Source organism: Urocampus carinirostris, chromosome 4 (assembly GCF_059441175.1).
Source record: "Urocampus carinirostris isolate Australia breed hairy pipefish chromosome 4, RoL_Ucar_1.0, whole genome shotgun sequence".
Lineage (NCBI taxonomy): Eukaryota > Metazoa > Chordata > Actinopteri > Syngnathiformes > Syngnathidae > Urocampus > Urocampus carinirostris.
In genome coordinates this window covers 13,928,026-13,949,647 of record NC_142352.1, presented here as the reverse complement: position 1 = coordinate 13,949,647, position 21,622 = coordinate 13,928,026, and the positions used below count along the sequence as shown (strand labels likewise).

At 39.7% G+C, this 21,622-nt stretch overlaps 1 protein-coding gene across 2 annotated transcripts in view; it reads left to right on the top strand.

The window, feature by feature from the left end:
* mettl15 (methyltransferase 15, mitochondrial 12S rRNA N4-cytidine) overlaps positions 1–21,622 on the top strand; it is a 61,513-nt gene that overhangs the window by 12,170 nt on the left and 27,721 nt on the right. Inside the window, exon 2 of one of the 2 annotated variants that reach the window (XM_088333702.1) lies at positions 19,649–19,785. The exons of the other annotated variant lie outside the window; for it this stretch is intronic. Coding sequence (XP_088189828.1) covers positions 19,649–19,785 — 137 coding nt within the window. The remainder of the gene's footprint in view (positions 1–19,648; positions 19,786–21,622) is intronic. 2 annotated transcript variants of the gene reach the window in all.

Genomic DNA, 21,622 nt, shown 5'->3' with positions numbered 1-21,622 from the left:
GAGAGCTTGAGAAACTAAAGGTAAAAAGTTGTGAGAGAGGGTGAACATAAAGGGACAGGAAGAAAGAAATCCAGGGAGAAATAGAAAGACAGAAGGAGAGAAAAGAGAAAAGAAAGCGCGAAGGGTATGAAGAGAGAAAGAGAAAAGAGAGAAAAGGAAAATAAAAGGAAGTTAGAGCAAAAGAAGTTAAAAAGACACAGAGAAAAAGACAAAGAGCAACAAAGGAAGAGAAAAAGAGAGACATAGAGGGTGAAAGAGACAGAGAGTGGGAGAAAAAGGGTGGAAAAGAGAGAGTGAGAGAGAGAGAGAAAGAAATACAAGTACAGTGTCTTTGTTCGAGGCACCTGGCTTTGGCAACATCAAGTTGACATATTCAGGGATCAGAATTTTCCGCGGATCCGCGGATTTCCGCTGTTTTTGAACCCCAAAGGTCATTCCCGTAAATCGTCTAAATTCGATGAGAAAATATTTTGGGGGAGTGAGGTATGATACGTGACTGTTTCATCACCCCAAGTTAGCAGTTAGAGATCGCGAGAAAAATCGGCAAAAAGAAGCGCAGCGCATTAGATCTTTAACACACAACAAATAGATCGACTCCTACCATTGGTCGATAGGTTCGCTGATAACCAATCAGCGGAGCTTTTGTTCAGAGCATTGGCTTTCTCAAACATGGCGCTCCTTCCGGTCTTTTCAAACGGTGAAATGAGTGTTTGAAAAAGTAAATATGAAAATACTAAGAAAAGAAGACGAGGCTTTTGTCTCCGAGATTGATAAAGGAATCAAGAATAAATTTAAGTGGTCATGGCTGGAGAAGACTGTCACAGACTGACATGTATTTTCTTTAAGCATGTTCAGTTTGTGCATTCTATTTTCAAATTAATGATGAATGGTTATTAATGTATATATTTTCATATATATTGTTGATTAGTAGCTAAATACAAGGTCCATCTTCATCATCAAAACACAACAACAATGGTGATGGTTGTAACATTGTAATCCCCCAATTGTTTTAAACATCTTAAAACTGAAAAAAATACATGGTTTCTGTTTTGTTGGATTTAAATCATTCTAGTGCAATTTTCACATAGCAAATAAGATAAATGCTGTTGGCTTCAGGGGGGCAAAGCCCTGGACCTGGCCGGGGCCTGCGGCCCCTGGACCCTGGCTATTTCAGCTGAAAATGAAAATCTCCATTCTGATCCCTGCATATTTCAACCTGCCGCTTGTTTTTCTCTTGCGCTTCTCTGAATGTAGTCTCGCGGGCCAGATTCAATCTCTTAACGGGCCTGATCTGCAGTTCCAAGACATAAATGCAGGCTGGCTGTCTTTAAAGTGTGTGCTTCAGTCTTTCCCTCTAACTTTGATAGATGACATACTGAAGAGGTTTTCAATTAATTATACGTTTTATATAAAGAATTAATTCAGCAGGGATTAATTCCAATATAGCTGCACGTAAAAGAGATGTTTGAACTATTACAAAAGGGGGGCATTTTGACAATCAAATCGCCTGCAGTGATACTGGATGACTGTGAAGCTGGTATGAACGAGAATTTTTTATTTTCTTTGGATTATCATTTTTCGATTCCATAATTGCCTTACTTTCCAGACAAGAGTTGTATTCTTTCCCCAAATCAGGTATGACTCCAAATCATGGCAATATTATTAGTTCTGAATCATTGGGTTATTTGAAATGACCTATATAAAGATTATAGGGGCGGCAGTGGCTCAGGAGGTAGATCGCAGTTCGAATCCCGGCTCCTCCGTGTTACATGTCGAAGTGTCCTTGGGTAAGACACTGAATCCCTAATACCTCTAATAAGCAGGTTAGTGCCTTACATTCATTTCACAAGATTTGGTTTAATGTGCAAAACCCAAGATGAATACTGTAATTTTATCCAAGATAAAATATTCAAGGGGAAGTCTCGATATTTATAGATCTGCGTTTTGATGTAGACAGTCATTTGTTAAACAAAAATGAATGAACATGCAAAAGAAAACAAAGAAAAAAAACATAAAGAAAGCCTTTATATAAAGTAAGACTTGGACAATATAAAAAAATGGTTTTTGCCTCGGAACCTATGAAATTCCATTTTTTGTTGGTCAAGGGTCGATGTGCACTAAAGTACAGAATTACCAGTGCAGATTTTGTATTATATTAAAATGTTCCTTCTGTTGCAAAAATACGTATATCCCAATTTTTTTGTTTATGGAATGTTTACATTCAGCTTTTAGGTCTAACAAGCTATGGAGACAGAAAAATTCTCATCCCAAGGAGTCATAAGCACTTCCATTGGATGTCAGTCTTGTCAATCTGAAAAGACATAACTGGATTTGTCCATTTGTCCAACAAAACCTATTGTCTCAGGTAGTCCCATGGAGCTAAAACAATGCCAACATGCTTGAGTAACATTTGTCGATTTACAACATGAATATACAGTGCGTAGCAAAAGTATTAAAGTGAAAGTATAAAATATGTGAAATTGCAATTGAATCAAATTTGAAAGTTTTAATCAATGCATAATTTTACGACACACATGCAACATTATTAAAGTGATGATTAGAATGGGAAAGTTATTGGGGCGGCAGTGGCTCAGGATGTAGAGCGCTTGTCTTGGGATCAAGAGTTCGCAGTTCGAATCCCGCCTCCTCTGTGTTACATGTCGAAGTGTCCTTGGGTAAGACACTGAACCCCTAATACCCCCAATGAGCAGGTTAGCCTTACATGGCTGCACGGCCGCTATTGGGAAATGTGAAGCACACTGTAAAGCGCTTTGGGAAGTCTTGACTTGAAAAGCGCTATATATAAATGCAGATCATTTCATTTAAGATCATTTTCATTGATCTTAAGACAATAGTATTGGTCTGACCCAGGGACTCGCCCATTATGGATAATTTCGATATTTGGATTGATTGACCCTTAGAAATCAGCTGGGATGGGAAATGAAGTGGTTGGACAATGAATGAATGAATTAATGAATGTACTTAAATCTGGCAGTTTTTCACTTGACCTTTTGTCTTGTCTTTTCTTCGGTCTTTAGATAAAACTAAATAGTAAGTAAATTTAAGTTAATCATAACAGGTCAGTCGAAAGTATTGTAAAATAACGTTTATTTTTGGAACCGGCCTGTATCTTCCTATACAGCTTTGGTGTTTCTTTAATGATCATTTTGTGAATACTGTTTCTTTTTGCCCTCCTAAGGAACGCTCATTTTACAATTCGTCATTTGGAAACAGCAGCGACGAGATATAAAATCACAATTGAAGGAGCATTAGGCAAATCCTAAAAGAAATGTGAGGCATTGACCTTATCCGTGTGACCAACACAATCTGTATTAACAACTTCACCCCGAAAGCGCTGTTATTCTCAGCTAGAGTGCTCCCACTCATTGCTTACTGTTTCCTGACTAATTTGGTCGGGAAGACCATGTCTGCTTGACATTACATGACATCAGAATTTACCTCACCCACTAATGGCACTTTCTTGTTATTGTTTCCACCGTGCCTCTTGCCATTCTTTTAAACTGATTTTTAAGTAGTTTTTGTCCCTAGTGCTTTTCAAGTTTACATTTTATGGGCTTGCTTCGTATTCTTTCAATGTTTTTACAATATGTACATCTGGATTCAGTGCAGGTTATGTATGGGTGCTTGAAATTAGGTTTGGGCGATAAAACGATTACTACAATTATTATCATATGGTTTTTGCCACGATAAATAATAAAATGTTCCATAAAAAGTCAATAATTTAAACTGTAACTACCACCCAACCACCGGAGAAAATGGGGGCGCTAATGCAATGATAATTGAGGTCCAGATTAAGATGCAGGAGACGATGAAGTTCCAGAGGACCAACCATTTTGCAGGAATAGCGATATAGCGGCTCACACAAAGTGAAAGCGAAAGGACTACAAGACGTTCAAAATGAGCGATAAAGAGACGAAGAATATACGCCAGCATAGAGAAGCCCACATCTTCAGTTGTTTGGAGGTATTTTGGCTACTTATGTGTTTGACAAAAAAAGGCGACGTACCGTGTTCCACCATTTAAAACAGTATCGCCCACTAGAATACACAGAATTTTTTTTTCGCCCCAAACGAGTTTAACAAGCATCAGGCCCCATGAAAAAACCTTTCCACCAGTGAGCCAGTTAGCAATGCGCTACCTGTGTATCCCTGCAACCAGCTTCCCCCCTGATTAGGTATTCACTAGTTTAATCCATCAATCCATTATCAGCACCGCTTATCCTCAGTAGGTCACTGGGATGCTGAAGCCCATCCCCGCTATCTTCGGGCAGTGGGCAGGGGACACCCTGAACTGGTTGCCAGCCAGTCGCAGGGCACACAGAGACCTGAAATGCATGTTTTTGGGAATGTGGGGGGAAATTGGAGTGCCTAGAGGAACCCACGCAAGCACGGAGAGAACATGAAAACAAAGGAAGGCTGGCAGCTGGATTTGGACCCATGACTTCAGAATTGTGCTGCGGAAGCGCTAACCACTCAGCTGCCATGTTGCCCCACTTGTTTAATGTTCCGCATATTTGTGAAATGCTGTGTAATAGTTTTTTACCACGCGTCCTTGTCCTGACTTTAAAGATTGGTGAAAGAAGCATCAGATTTTTTTCAACTTGGACTTTGAAACACAAATAAGACCTAAAATGTGAAAGGAAAAAAAAGACGTTATAATTATCGCGATCATTTTCCATATCGACCGAAAATAAATATTTTATGGTAATAACAATTTTTGTCATGTTGCCGAGGCCTACTTGAAATCCCTCTAAATGCTTAAACTTTAATATTGTTTTTTCAAGGATTAAAAAGTGCTTGAATTTTGGGCCCTACCAAGCGTCATCGCTCCCTACGGGTCATGCCGAAGAGGACAGGTGCTGCTAAAGGGCACTATGAAATGTATATTAGGGCAAAGATTACATATCAATTTTAGACATTTATTATGGACCATGTGAAATTAGGGTAGTGTTTTCTAGTGGTAAATTTAAATGAAAAAATCTGCAGAATTTGCAGAATATTTTCCGTGTCATTCCGATGAGTCTTTTGAGTTGTTATCATAAATTACCCGTGTGCCAAAAACGGAATGTTCGTGTCCTGTTTGGTAAGAAAGGACGACACGGCAAGGTTGAAATTATTAACACAGGCCTAAGCGCCCTCTTGGTAAAGTAATATACCTGGTAAAAATGTATTAATTTAAAAAAATAAGTCGCAGAGTACAAGTCGCACCCTCAGCCAAACTATGAAAAAAAAACTGCGACTTGTAAACTGGAAAATATGGTATACAGGTATAGGGGGAGATATGTATTAAAGACAAATATATGTGTAATTTGCTCAAGATTTAAAAGTCATGTCTTGATAAATGCAGACGCAAGATTAAAAATCGCTTATATAAATCGCAGACATATTTGCAAAGTGCATGATTGACACCAGAATTTTTCTTTTAATGGTATCAGAAAAATTGGAAAATTGGCTTTGAAAGTCTTTAAAAAGGACTTAAATTTGTCCACATAAAGAGCTTGAATTTTGCAATGAAAAAAGTGTAAGAATATCATCATTGAGAAATGGCTTTGATGACTTTAGCAGTTTGTCCTGAACCTGTGTATTACCCAGATTAACTGTTTATTGCAGCTTTAAATACACAGTGGCACAATATTACTATACTAAAAAGAAAAAAATAACCATTAAAGCAAATACTTGTTTTGAGAGGATTCCCTTCTAAAACTGTGGAATTACCTGCAAATCTGTAAAATAATTACGCTCTATTAGATTTCGAGCGTAAAACATATTGGAGATCGCATCAGAGTTCCGACAAGAGTATTTAGCCTGTGCAGAACAGAAATTGCAAACTAAGAACTATAAATGAATCATTTTAAAACATGATAATAATATATTAAACCTAATAATTAAGTAAACCATATTATAATGATGCAATTTCTATAATGAAATAAGTAATATAAGACAATTAGTACATAAAGACACATTTTTTTGTCAGCCATTGCTATTTCTGTGATTAACATAATATAGTTTCAAATAAAAATAGTCCATGCTAGTTAATTTAGTGGTGCCACTTTACATTTGGGATAACAAGCTCTCGTTTTAGCAAAGCATATTATTGAAATTACTCAGAATAGTCATGACTAATGGCCTGGAGCAACCTCAATAAAAACCTGACCATATGAGAGGGATGATGAAGAAGTACCCCTAGTCCCCACCCTAAAGCCACCTTCACTACCCCTATTTCATCCTCTAGTGTCTAGTTCCTTTCATTTCAGACCGCATTTTCAATGCAGTCTTGCAACTACTGGATGCCTCCTCCTCAATGCCTCTAGATGTGTTTCCCTGTTACTATGTCTTCCACCACGAAACCTTCATTTAACTTGACTCCTCTTTGCTCTCCCTAATGGACTTGGCCCGTTTCTGCCTTTGTCTTGCTTTAGTGCCATGAAATTCACCTTCAGGAGGCAAAGCCATCTTTTCTGATGCTTCTTTACATTTTGTGAATATAGTTAGATGATTCCTCCCCCTCTATTCACCCCTGTCTCCACTTGTGCTTTATATAGTTTGCATTGTTTCCCCAGGACACTGTATTGACAGTTGTGTCACACTTAAAAATCTTACATAGATGACACCAATGAAGCGCATAATCAGTTTGAATAGACGCTCTGCATCATATTTGACCTTGTTTCTTATTTGCCGTAAAACCAAACTTAGTCTTTTGCCATTCGTATTGCATTATGTGGTATTACTGTTTCTACTATTTTTTTATTAGATTCAATTAAGGAAAATATTTACATATAGTTGTTAAGTTGTATCGAATAGCTGTCACAATAATTTGATAGAAAAAAAACTAGTTATTAAAAGATCCACCGATTTTAAAACATCGTATTACTGATACTCATCTATTTAAAATATCCAATCTTTTGAGCAATTTGAACATTTAAACACTGTTGTTGTCAAATGCAAATCCTTTTGTAAATATTTGATAACATTTATGAATATCTTAAATACAGCCACATCAATAAGTTGATGTGCTAATCTACAACTTAGTAGAAGTTTGTACGTTGTCGTTTGTAAAAGTTGAGACTAGGCCTGGGCGATATGAAAAAAATGATCTCAGAAAACATTTCTAATCAGTAAGAATCATTAAATAAATTATTTTTTCTTTCAGTTTTGTAGTTTTTGTCCCTGATTGAAAGCAAAACCAGATGCTGCTTTAACCAATGTTTGATGTCATAACTAAGACACATGGCGAAAAACTACTACACAGCATTTCACAAATAAAGGGAATTAGTCCACAACAAAAGTGTTTTGTCAATGTTTTTGTGTACCTGAATCTCCTAATCTTGGACTCATTTTGATACACACACAGAAAATTTTATTTTCAAGCAGTTGTAGGTAAACACCTGATGTATTACTTATCGCCATGCACATACACTAATCCTGACAGACCAATTGTGGAAAGGTGTCATGCCTTTATCAGTATAGCTACTCAATGAGCCACCTATTTATTGTAGTTCCTTTTCTCAATGCTGCCTCCTACCTGTAGGACCAATGGAAATGAAGGTTATCTCTGATGTATGACGCATGTGCCTCAAGCTGCAGATTTTACCCAAATGCATTCTCTTGGTTTAGAAAAAGTTTAAATCAATGTGTAGTATAAATAATAAATGGAAAGGCACATCAGAAATGATTGTTTTATATATAATTTGGGGTAATTTTATTCATTCATTTTGCTGTACTACTACAAATCTGCCCAAAGAATAAAAACAACATGCAATATACCATGATTTCTCTTGCGCTAGAGACTTGTTGCTGTGCAGTTAGCTCTCCATGAACTCTGTAAACCAGAAGAAGAAATGCATATCGGTTAGCTTTGCTCTTGCCATGGAAACGGACGCGACGAGAAAAGCGATCCTGTACCTGTGTCTCTGTCTCCCTAATGGTCTGTCCGTTAGTGTAACAAGATCTGTAAAAACTCCTCTCAATGACATTTTAGATCCCTCACTGTAACTGACCTGGGCTTGGGAGTCACAGGTAGGATTTAGGTGAGTACTGTGGCGTCTCTCAGGTTCCTGCTCTCTTTAATGAATTCAACAGTAAGACTGCCTGAAATCCTGGTCTCTTTCCACCATAACCATACCTGGATTTTGTTCCCGAAAACCGCACATTTCACAAATTAACGTGGTTCCTTTGGATTTAGTTCAGATGGGACTGTGGGATTGGAAAGGTTTTTTTTTCATACCAAACCTACAAAGTCAGAGTTTATGCCTTTGAATTTTTATCAGAAGGCCATTGTATTTTGTTTAGCATCTCCTAGTAGTTGAAAAACTGCTTTATGAATTAAAAAAAGCAATATTTAAATATCGTTCGTACGACTGCTTGAAATGCTTCAATTTTAACGTTGTGTTTTCAAGGACTAAAAAGGTCTTTAATTTTGGTTAAAGTGCTTGTAACAGCTTGAAATTGTTGTCATGTTTCTCAAAAAGTCTGCTTAAAAATGATTCAGACACTGCTCTCTGATGGCTTTGCTTAATAATTGCATTTTTCCTTCCCTCGTGATTAACGGCAGCTGATAGTTTTAATGGCATGGTCCTATGAAGCATCATCGCCTCCTACGGGCTGCTCCCAAAATAACAGGTGCATGCTGCACATAAACAGGGCTCTATCTAATGTGTATTAGTACTACGTATAAATTATGGGTGATTTTTTTTGAGGGGCCTTGCAAAAAATTAAGGTAGTGATTCCCAGTGGTAAATTGAAATGGGAAGAACTTCCCGAAACTGAAAATGTAAGCTAACTATTACCTTTATTTTACCCAACACCTACAGTATATGGAGAAACATTTCTCCCAGAAATTTGTACAAACAAATTGTTCGGATCCATAAATATATTTGCAATGAACTCAAGATCTAAAAGTCATATTTTGATTAAGGGTCGACCAATATGGGTTGTTCAGGGCTGATTAAAGACGAGGACGATTAAAGAGGAGGCCGATACCCGATATTTGGAATCGATATTTGGAACCGATTTTCATTTCCTGTAAATGCCCAAAAAGTGATGTGATACATTTTTAGTAATGCAAAAAGAAATAAAGAATAAACTTTTACTCCCTGAAACTTTTTACAGTAAATAAATAATATTTTCAACACATTTAACATGACTAATCTTTCACTCAAATTAAAAACAGTGCAGGGAATAAAATAAGGGTTAGCGGCAACTTGTATAAAGGTACATTACAACTGAAATAGCTCCCCAATTTTGTTACAATTCATGAATAAAAGGGCTCAGTACAACCAACATGACTTAGATTAACTTAAAACAAAAAGTACATTGACATTTCAATGGAGGTGGAGAATTGAAAACTGTGGGCACTCTTGCTTTAGAGCCTGATTGACAAACACATTATTCACACCAGAGTTCTTCTTTGAATTGTACTACGAAATAGGGACATTTGTTTTGAAAGTATTTTTAAAGTACTTGAATTTGGCGTACAAGACGTACAAGCTCTGTAAATGATAAGCAAAAATACATGAACTATCTTAAACGTGCCTTTTTAAGCACCTGTAGGTCGAGGAATTTGTATTTATTTTCCATAACATGGGACTCACCCAGAGGGAGCTGACATGATTGTCAGCCATCTTGCTGGTAATGTAACTCTCGAAAACCAAAAACATTGTGAAACGCTGGGTAAAAAAAATAAAAAAAAGTTATGTGGTTTAGTCACAAAAGTATTATATCAAACAGTGTACCTCTAATATTTTGCTTTGCCTCCCTCCATCGACTTGTGCTTTTCGCTTTGAATGAGTCACTCCAAAGTTTGAAGTCAGTCATCAACGCAAATGGCAAATATCATCTGCGTCTGAAATATCTTGACCATTATAAAATATTTCAAGACGAATTCAAAACTTCAAGACTTTCTTTGTGAAGCACTTTTCAGGTAATACATTGGCATTCACAATAAAACAATATACTTCCCTGCTCTATTCCCACCCAACAACCTGAAACACCAAACACTCAGACGCACACAATGGTTAAAATACAATTAAAACTAAACTAAATATGAATATGATAAGGCACAGACTAACCAAGTGAGGAAAAGGACCTGAGGGAGGCTTGTCCACACTGATAGGGTGGCCGCAGATAGCCTCAGATTTTGCGTTTTTTGTTTCTCTGCTTTGTGTATGTGTGTGTCTGCATGTTTTAGTGCGATCATGGCAAACCTGTTTTCTAGGGCCGCAACAATGAATCGATAAAATCGATTATTTGTTGTATTAAGCGATTTATGCACCTTTCAGCATGTAATCCAATGCAAATTAGAGTGCACAGAATTTCATAATGACGTTTTAGTATCACTTTAATCCAGCAAAAAGTTTCTCAGTACCAGATTTAGTTGTGTGATTTACTCTTGGGCTGGATACTAACTTGTAGCAGCACTTTGCTCCAGCACAGGGTGCCTTGTGACTGCATTTAGATGCATGAACAAATTAATGAATAAATGAATGAATGGCCTTTATTTTCTTTATTCAAATATGACGCAATTGGAGGGTTTCTCCTTTCAGTTCAAGTAAAACAAGTTTAAAAGCTAAATGTGCAAAATGATGGAAGCATTCCTCTCCAATGTTGCCTCTCTTTTTTTTTTGCACTTTATAAAAAGCAAATCTTACTAATTGCACATGTGTGGGTGTGCAGCTGGATAATAAACTGGACTGGACTGCCAACACAGAATCTCTATGTAGGAAAGGTCAAACCCGACTTTACTTCCTCAGAAGGCTGGCGTCCTTCAACATCTGCAAAAAGCTTCTGAAAATATTCTATGAGACTGTTGTGGCAAGCGCCCTCTTCTATGCGGCAGCGTGTTGGGGAGGCCGCGTCAAGAAGAAGGATGCCTCTCGTCTCAATAAACTGGTGAGGAAAGCGAGCTCTGTTGTAGGCACAGAGCTGGACAGCCTGACAACAGTAGCTGAGAGACGGGCACTGGAAATAATGGACAATTCATCACATCCACTACACAGCATTATCTCCAGACAGAAGAGCAGCTTCAGCGACAGACTGCTGTGACAGTCTTGTACCACGGACAGACTGAGGAGATCTTTTCTTCCTCATGCCATCAGGCTCTTTAACTCCACTCGGGGGAGTAAAGGCCCACATTAAACCACACCCCCCACATTGCATATTACAGTATTTTTATTGCAGTGTGTATTCTGCGTAACACTATCTAGATACTCTATATAACACGCTACATTGGGTATTAACACGTCACATTGGGTATTTGTGTATTGTATTCTTTTTGCTCTATTATTGTTTTGTTCTTCAGCGCAGGGATGCTGCTGGAAGTGTGAATTTCCCTGCGGCGATGAATAAAGTATCTATCGATCGATCTATCCATCTATGTATAGCTTACATTTGTATGTATTCTTGCCTATTGTTAAGCTATGTGACCAACACTTGGATTGTTTTTCTTGTTTTATATTGTAGAATATTCTGATGTTCTGTGCACTATTTTTCTATCCGTCCAAAACTTTAATATTTGAATAAATAGGATGGCATTAAAAATTGTGTTTTAAAAAAAATCCAAATATTTAAATAATCAATACAATTTTCTACCGTTTCATTGATCATTAAAATGTACTTTAGTTTCCGTCTTACTGTTTTCCTCGTCAGTGAAACTATGTGAATACACGTTCAGTAGTCCGGGAAATATCCATCCATTATCTGCACCGTTTATCTTCAGTAGGGTCGCGGGGGTGCTGGAGCCTATCCCAGCATCTTCGGGCAGTGCGCAGGGGACACCTTGAACTGGTTGCCAGCCAGTCGCAGGGCACACAGAGACAGACAACTTACTCGCCCATTCACACCAATGGATAATTTGGACCGGCCAATTCACCGAGCATGCATGTATTTGGAATGTGGGAGGAAACCAGAGTGCCTGGAGTAAAACCATGCAAGCACGGGGAGAACATGCAAACTCCACACAGGAGGTTCGATCTCATGACCTCAGAACTGTGCCGCACACGCACTAACCACTGCGCCGCCGTGCTGCCCTCATGAAAATAACCTTACATAAAGTACATCGTTTTCCATTTGTATAAGTAAAATACAAGTTTTGTTTGTTATTTTAGCCTTGTCTTGCCGAAGAGGTGTGAAAAAAGTTGGTTTGACAAGTACTGCACACTTCATTCATGTCTCATAGACTCTTAATGGTATGTGGTCTTGTTTTATAAAAGCCAATCTTCTTTGCTTTCTTTTTCCCTTTTTTGTATTGTATAGCACAACAGGCAAGTTCATTATGCGTGTGACTCATCCCTCTGGCCCACACCCCCTCCCAGTCTGCTGCTGTGCGCTGAAAAGGAGAGGGAACCGCCATTGATCATTTCTTTCCTCACACATTCACGCACACAGCCCACCTTCCACGTCACTATTGGGCAACATGTTTAATGTTTTTGTGTGGAATGGCTAGCATTTTCTTGTCATTTATAGGGAAAAATTGAATATCAATACATTGGGCAGACTTTTCCTTTTTTTTTGTTTTACTGCATTTGTTTGTAGTGAAATCAGGGTTCATAGGGACGTTTTAAAATATTTCTAAATGTTTTTGTCATCTAGTTCAGTGTGTTTCAACCTTTTTTGACGCAAGGCACGTATAAAATGTTTAAAGATGAATTGCCAGTACCAGTTTCATGTTGTTGATTTTTTACTTAAATTATCATGTTGCCAAAATGACGGTATAAGGTATAGATATAAGCAGTTTGGTTCACTGAAAGGACTGTTGTAAAGGGCTGTGTAAATAAAGTACTGTACAGTTAACATGAACATTTTTATCATCATTTGTGGTCACCGTGGGTCAATTATATGTTTCATCTGTTTTCAAGTTTAGTTATATTTTATGATGTTTTCCTCATGTTGAGGTTTTTGAGTTTTTCCTTCAGATTCAGATTCAGATTCAGATCTACTTTATTGTCATTCTAGTACACGTGTATACAGAACGAAATGTCGATGCATCTGACCCCCACAGTTTCCTTGAATGTACAGAAATAAATAAAGTTGTATTGTATTTTGGCTACGTATAGTATTTTACCATAGTGCCGATAGTGCAAGAAGAGTAGCTAACCAGATGTGCAAAATGGGCAGTCAGGTTAACAAGTCAGGTACACTGTAACATTAACACTGTAACAATAACGCTGTAATTTACCATAGTGCAGAGAGCAATGTGCAATGAGTGGCAAGCTATAAAAAACTGCCAGTAGTGCAAAAAGTCAGATTAGCAGCCGTTTAGATTTAAGTTAACTATATGTTAGATTGACCATTTAACAGTCTAATGGCCAGGGGGACTAGACTATTGCGGAGCCTGGTGGTCCTGCACCGCACACTGCAGAACCTCTTCCCAGAGGCTAGCAGAGTGAACAGTCCATGATGGGGGTGAGAGGGGTCCCCGGTAATGTTCTTAGCATGGGATAGGCAGCGCTTCTGGCCAATGTCCTGAATGGAGGGAAGTGTAGTCCCGATTATTTTCTCTGCTGTCCTCGTTACCCTCCTCACACTAGCCCAGTCGGTAGCGCTGCAGCCTCCACACCACACAGAGATACAGCTGGTCAGGATACTCTCTATGGTGCCCCTGTAGAATGTGATGAGGGAGGGTGGGGGCAGGTGGGCTCTCCTCATCCTCCGCAGGAAGTACAGGCGCTGCTGTGCCCTCTTAACCAGTGATGCAGTGTTCACGGACCAGGTGAGTTTGTTTGTAATGTGCACCCCTAGGAACTTGATACTGCTGACAACTTCCACAGCCTTGTTGTTGATGCAAAGTGGGGCATGGTTGGGCTGTTTTTTCCTAAAGTCGACAATGATCTCTTTAGTTTTGTCAACATTCAGGACCAGGCTGTTGTCCCTGCACCAGCCCACCAACTGCTCCACCTCCTCTCTGTAGGCTAGGTCGTTGTCATCCCTGATGAGGCCCACCACTGTTGTGTCGTCAGCATACTTCACGATGTGGTTTGTGGCGGACCTAGGGACGCAGTCGTGTGTCATCAAGGTGAACAGCAAGGGGCTTAGGACGCAGCCTTGGGGGGAGCCCGTGCTGAGGTAGATGACATCTGAACTGTTCTGACCTATCCGCACTGATTGGGGTCTGTCACAGAGGAAGTCCAGCAGCCAGTTCCGCAGGGGGGTGTTGAAACCCAGGACTCTCATTTTGTCTACCAGATGTTGTGGGATGATGGTGTTGAATGCTGAACTGAAGTCCAGGAACAGCATCCGCACATGGGTGTTCTTCTCCTCTAGATGTGTCAGGCTCAGGTGAAGCGCAGAGGAGATGGCATCCCTGGTGGAGCGGTTTGTCCTGTAGGCAAACTGAAAGGGGTCGAATGAGGAGGGGAGACTGGAGGTGATGTGCTCTTTAACCAGTCTCTCAAAGCACTTCATTATGATAGGAGTCAGTGCAACGGGCCGGTAATCGTTGAATGATAAGATCTGGGGCTTCTTTGGCACTGGGATGATGTTGGCAAATTTGAAGCATGATGGTACTTTGGCTTGGTCTAGCGAGGTGTTGAAAATGTCTGTTAGTACACAAGCCAGCTGATCGGCGCACTCCCTAAGTACCCGCCCCGGAATGTTGTCCGGGCCTGGAGCCTTCCTTGTGTTGACCCTTCTCAGGGTCTTCCTCACGTCAGATGAGTCCAGGTGGAGTGCTCTTTCGTCCTGGTTTGGAACCGCTTTCGCTGCAGTGGTGCCGTTTTGTGCCTCGAACCTTCCAAAGAATTTGTTGAGGTCATTCAGAAAGTCCATGCTAGTGTCCTGCACTGGGGCGGTGGTTGGCTTGTATTTGGTAATGGCCTGAATGCCTTTCCACATATCCCTGGTGTTGGTTTTGTTGAGGAAACGTTCCTGGATTTTTTGACTGTACGTTCGCTTTGCTAGTCTGATAGCCCGGTTCAGGTTAGCCCTCGCTGATCTCAGCGCCTCCATGTCACCAGATTTAAAGACAAGGTTCCGTACTTTTAGTTGTTTGCGTATCTCAGCAGTCATCCAGGGCTTCTGATTGGCACGGGTGCATATAGTTTTGGTATTGCTGACGTCTTCTGCACATTTACTGATATAGGCTGACACAGAAATGGCGTACTCATCTATATTTATTGTGTTGTTGTAAGTGGCAGCCGATTTAAACATGTCCCAATCAGTGCAATCAAAGCAGTCCTGTAGTGCTTCCATTGCCCCCTCAGACCACACCCTCACCTGCTTCACTGTAGGTTTTTCTCTGGTCAGCAGGGGCTTGTATGCTGGAATTAGCATAACAGAAAGGTGATCTGATGAGCCAAGGTGGGGGCGGGGGGCTGCTTTATATGCACCTTTGATGTTTGTGTAGGCCAGGTCTAATGTGTTCCTACCTCTTGTAGCAAAATTTACATGCTGATGGAAATGCGGGAGAACTGTTTTCATATTGGCCTGGTTAAAGTCCCCCGCCGCAATAAAAATGCACTCGGTGTAAGCATGCTGCAGTTCACTCACAGTTCGGTAGAGAACGTCCATTGCCTCCTTCGTATTAGCGCTGGGGGGCACGTACACGGCAGTAATGATGGTCGCGCTAAACTCCCTCGGTAGGTAGAAGGGTCTGCAGATCACCGTCAAAAGTTCAATGTCTCGTGAGCAGTGTTTCGAGATTATCTTCGCATTTCTACACCAGTTGTTGTTTGTATAAATGCATAGACCGCCACCTTTTCTTTTGCCGGTGAGCTCGCCGCTTCTATCGGCGCGGAAAGCAGTTAGCCCCACAATGCTAACATTGCCATCATGTAGGTTTTAGATCAGGGGATGGTGTCATAATTGTTTGTGGTTTGCAATAATCTGTGGTCTGTGCAGCCCTTCGAGACTCATTGTGATTAAGGGCTATACAAACAAACTTGGCTTGACTTTTTTTAGGGAACAAACTAAAAAATGGGTAAAATGATTTTCTAGTAATACAAAACATGATTTAATACATTCTACTTTTTTTCAATATTTTTGGGGAGATTATCAAGATATTTAAATTAGGATTTTTACTTTATTACATTTATTTCATTATTTTCTGTTGGTTAATAGATATTTGTACCGGTTCTGTCTCATGTTCAGAGAATTACTTTAAAAAAAGAGAGAAAGTAAATGCTGCCCACCTACCTAATGTTACAGCAGGGCGATCAATGGGAGGAAGCTATGTTTTATTTAAATACTAATAAAATACTAAAAATAAAATTGGGTAATTTCCTGCGGCACACTAGACAAGCTCTCACGGCAAACTAGTCTGCCCTGGCACACTGGTTAAAACACACTGATCTAGTCTAGACAACGGAGACGTGCATTACACAGACATGAGATGTTCCCTTCATACAGTCATATTGGTCATGTTGTAATAATATTTCCCTATAAATAGAATAGTTAGGAGGAGACCATCAGTGTTTCCCATAGAATTTTGTGAGAACCTGGCGGGGGCACAGTCTAGAGGGGTCCAGAGGCATGCTCCCCCGGGTAAATATTTTCTACATTTTAAATTCAACTGACTGACTGACAGATACGTAGCACAAATACTCACCATGACATCTGCGATCATTTATATAATGCGAAATCGAGTTATTTTTATTAATTTCATATTTATATATACAGTCCCGTGAAAAAGTATTTGACCCCTTCATCATTTCTGTGTTTTTGCTTATTTATCACACACAAAGGGTTTCAGATCATCAAACCAATTTGAATATCACTCAGATGCAACCCAAGGAAATACAAAATGCATTTTTGAAATGTTCATTCCATTTATTACATCACAAATAAATCAAAACCTCTTCGGGCCCATATGAAAAAAATAATTGCCCCGTGACGCTAATAGCAGGTTTTGACATCTTTGACAGCGATAACAAAAATCATACGTATTCGATAATTTATAATGAGTCTTTCACAACACTGTGGCGGAATTTTGGCCCACTCTTCTTTGCAAAATGGTTTCAAATCTGCCTTTTTGGTTGGTTTTCAGCATGAACTGCCTGTTTAAGGTCCCACCACAGCATCTCAATAGGATTTCAATCCGGACTTTGACTTGGCCAATCTAGAACTTTCAATTTGTTTTGTTTTTAGCCATTCAGAGGTGTGACCATTTTTGGTCAGGGTCTTCCTTATAGTGGAGTCATGAACACTGACCTTAACTGAAGCCAGCGAGGCCTGCAGTTCCTTCGGTATTTTTCGATCCTTTGCACACTCCTGACCTTAACACGTGACGATACCATGATGGACGGTCGTAAATCTGTATTTTGAAATTTGTTTGTAAATGAAATAGCTGCAGTGACAATTAATACCATCTGTTACTTTACTAAGATTAATGTGTGAGTGAAAAAGAGACAAGACACTAGATAATGTTCTTCATCCATATATGTGAGTGGGGGCTGCATGAATTGAGGCAAGAACGTGTGGCTGGCGAGGAAAATCAAATGAGTCAGTCAGAAACGCTCCTGTTGGATATAATGCAGTTTCAGTATTACCGTATTTTCCGCACTATAGGGCGCACCGGGTTATAGGGCGCACCCCCAAAAAATAGTTTTTGGTCCTATATCTTCCATAGATAAGGCGCACCGGATTATAAGGCGCTACAATGGGAACGTGGACAAAACAGTCCGATGATTCAGTCCAACTGATGACCCCCTTAACATTCCCAAAGCTTGCAAAGAAGCAAATACGTGTCGTAGACACGTGCGAATGCGGTGTCCGTACGATGTCACTTAAATGCGTCATTTCAAATATCATTCGGAAGGTTCAAGTCTTGGGATTCAAGAAATGCCAAACATTTCTATGTTTCTATTTTCTTTTTTACTCGCAACTTTACTGTGCATATGACAATAAACACTTGGAATTGAGTTGAATTCACTCAACTCATCACAGCAACATCAAGATAGTTCTAAAACAAGATACCGGGAAAACATAAAGCCGCATAACTCACCTAAGTTCTCACGTTCAATAATGATACGCAATCATGGTCTTCTTACAACCGTTAGTGAAGTAAATCCAGGAGAGTAAATTATTTGCAAATACAGACTGATAAAACATGTTTCTCTATGGTGTACTTTAGCAAGCTTGCTAAGCTTGCTACGCCATTGCTAAACTCGGCCAATTGCAAGATTTGTTTTGGTCATCTAGCCTATTGGAGGCTCTGAATAATTTCAGCCAATAGCGATCGATTTAATTGATGATTGACACATCTTTTTCGGCCAATTGCAGGGTTTGGTTTGGCCATCTATCCAATCCGAGGCTCCGAATAACTTCAGCCAGTAGTGATCGATTCAAATGATGATTGACACATTGGTTAGCCAATGAAACGCCGGTATATAAATCCCAGCATACACCGCGGACTTGCTACGCCATTGTTAAACTCGGCCGATTGGAGGGTTTGTTTTGGGCATCTAGCCAATCCGAGGCTCCGAATAACTTCAGCCAATAGTGATCGATTCAAATGATGATTGACACATTGGTTAGCCAATGAAACGCCGGTATATAAATCCCAGCATACACTGCGGACTTGCTACGCCATTGTTAAACTCGGCCGATTGGAGGGTTTGTTTTGGCTCCGAATAACTTCAGCCAATAGTGATCGATTCAAATGATGATTGACACATTGGTTAGCCAATGAAACGCCGGTATATAAATCCCAGCATACACCGCGGACTTGCTACACCATTGTTAAACTCGGCCGATTGGAGGGCTTGTTTTGGGCATCTAGCCAATCCGAGGCTCCGAATAACTTCAGCCAATAGTGATCGATTCAAATGATAATTGACACATTGGTTAGCCAATGAAACGCCGGTATATAAATCCTAGCATACACCGCGGACGACTTCGCGCTCGGGGGAGAATCTAGTCGGCGGCTGTTGAGTAAGTTGCGAGACCTTGCGAATTTAATATTGAGCCATATATAAGGCGCACTGTGTTATAAGGCGCATGGTCAGCTTTTGAAAAAAATTAAGACTTTTAGGTGCGCCTTATAGTGCGGAAAATACGGTAATTGTGGGCAAGGACTTGTGGCGGAGGTGATTATTAGAAGGTGGATGGTGTTAATACCAAAAAAATGATTAATTACAATGATTCACTGCATTCACTATGTTGCTATTCTCTATCGATGTGGTTGTTTTTTTTGGCCCTTTGGTCTTCGCAGTGTTATAAGGTAAAGTCTTACTGATTGTATGGGGTGGACAGGAGTCTTTATGCAGCTAACAACCTCAAATAGGTGCATCTGATTCAGGGTGATACATGGAGTGCAGGTGGACTTCTAATGGGTGGACTAACAGGTCTTTCAGGGTCAGAATTCTAGATGATACACCGGCGTTCAAATACCTTTTTGCAGTTAAATCACACAAACAAATTGCTAAAAAAAATCATGCATTGTGATATCTAGATTTTTCTTTTTAGTTTATCTCTCTCACAGTGGACATGCAAATTTCATACCCCTCCATGATTTCTAAGTGGGAGAAATAGCAAATACGCTGGGTGTTCAAATACTCATTTCCTTACAGTTATCTTGGACAAAAAAAACCTTAAAGTAAAATTGAGGCAATGAATGGTGGTTAATGGCCATTTGACAAAAAGCTGAGTATTTGAGTGGAAAATGCAGCTAACTTTTTTTTTTATGTTCTCTGATGTAGGTGGTCCTCGACATGACATTTGGTGGTGGTGGTCATTCCCAAGCAATACTTAAAGCTGTTTCTGACGTTACAATCGTGGCCTTAGATCGGGACCCCACGGCAATTTCCCTTGCCCAAGAATTAGCAAAGGAACACCCGTAAGTGATTTATTATATCTAAACACAAGCCAAAACCCATTTAAGTTTCAAGACAAATGTTTTACAAAATGTGGTGGTTAATGTTTTGTCCTTTTTAGATAGATAGATAGATAGATAGATACTTTATTCATCCCCGAAGGGAAATTCACTTTTCCAGCAGCATCCCTAAGCTGAGAACAATCGAAAATAACTGAGAACAATCGAAAATAACACGGGAGCTGCTGGAGTGGCTGCCATTCGTGACGGCGCCGGAGAAACGATTCAATTTGAATCATGTACAAACAAACAAACAATTGAATCATGTACAAGAAACGATTCAATCTGAATCATGTACAACAAACAAACAAAATATTTATGTTTCAATAAGTGGAGTGTTAATAAAATGGGGGGAAAATAATTTCTGATACTGATATAACCAGGTAAAACTAATTTTAAGTTACCTGTCCAAATGAATGTTGTACCATCTCACCTTTCCCACTCTCTCTGCTCGCTCCTGAAACTTTATCAAATAGTCCAAAATTTTACCTCATCTTCTCCGCTCACCTCGTCGTCCTCTTCTCCTTCCACTTCGCACTACAGAGACTTTTTAGCTTTTACATCCGGCCTGAAAGATATTTTGTTTTTAAACATTGTTATGTTTGTGGTAAGTTCCGCAAAACATTAGTGTCTAACAAAAGAATTGTCCCTGCCCAAGAATTTATTGTCATATTGCCAACTTTCAGGCTTAAAACTTAAAGCTAAAAAACTGTAATCATTTTCTAAGAATCAAACACATGTGAGACACAATTGTGAAAAGGAACCAAATGATTTCAACATTTTATTTGTACAACAAAAAAAAACTGAAAAGAATGTGTAAACATGTTGGCTTACTACCCTCTCCGCTCAGCCAACTGACTCCAGAAGTCCCCTGATGACTTTTGAATGATCCAATGTCAACTTTTTGACTTGCAATGAAAAACCTCTTGCACTTTTGTGTCATTAAGTCTCCATTTAAATGCACATGCTCTTGATGGGCTCTTAGGTTTCTAAAGGGAGATACAGTAGAACAGACAGCATTAAGAATACCAACGAACACACCAGGAAAGTCCGGGATAAAGTTGTGGAAAAGTTTAAAGCAAGAGTGGCATACACAAAGATTTCACAACATTTACACATCTCTTGGATCACTGTGCAAGCAATAATATCAAAATGGAGAGAGCATAAAACACCTGGAACGTACTAAGAGGCCCAAACGAGGCGAAAACTAATCACAGAAGCAACCAAAAGGCCCATGATCACATTTTATGACCTGGAGGCATACACAGCTGAGGAAGGACAGTCTGTGCTTAAGACAAGTATTTGTTATACTACCCTTAATGGAAGAGATGAAAGAATACCATAAAAAGGCCTGTTTGGCATTTGCTAGAAGTTATTTGTGTCTACCATCTAACATGTGGAATAGGGTGCTCTCGTCAAATGAGACCAAAATGCAAAGAGCTGTTTGGCGTAAGAGTAACACTGCACTTTACCCTAAAGACATCACCCCTACGGTCAAACATGGTGGGGGAAGCCTCATGCTCTGGGGCTGCTTTTCCTATGTAGGAGCTAGGACGATCGTTAGTTGATGGGAAGGTGGATGGAGCTAAATACAAGGTGATTCTGGCAGAAAATCAGTTTGAGTCTGCAAGAGAACTCAGAATGGGGCCCAAGTTTTACCCTCTATATAAAGCAAAATCTACATTGAAATGGTTTAAAACTACCAGCTTGAAGACAACAATATGGCAATTTGTCTAAAGGCTTTTGGCGGGGAGAGGGGCAATACTTTCGCAAGGGACTCTGGGGGTGATATATTATTGCA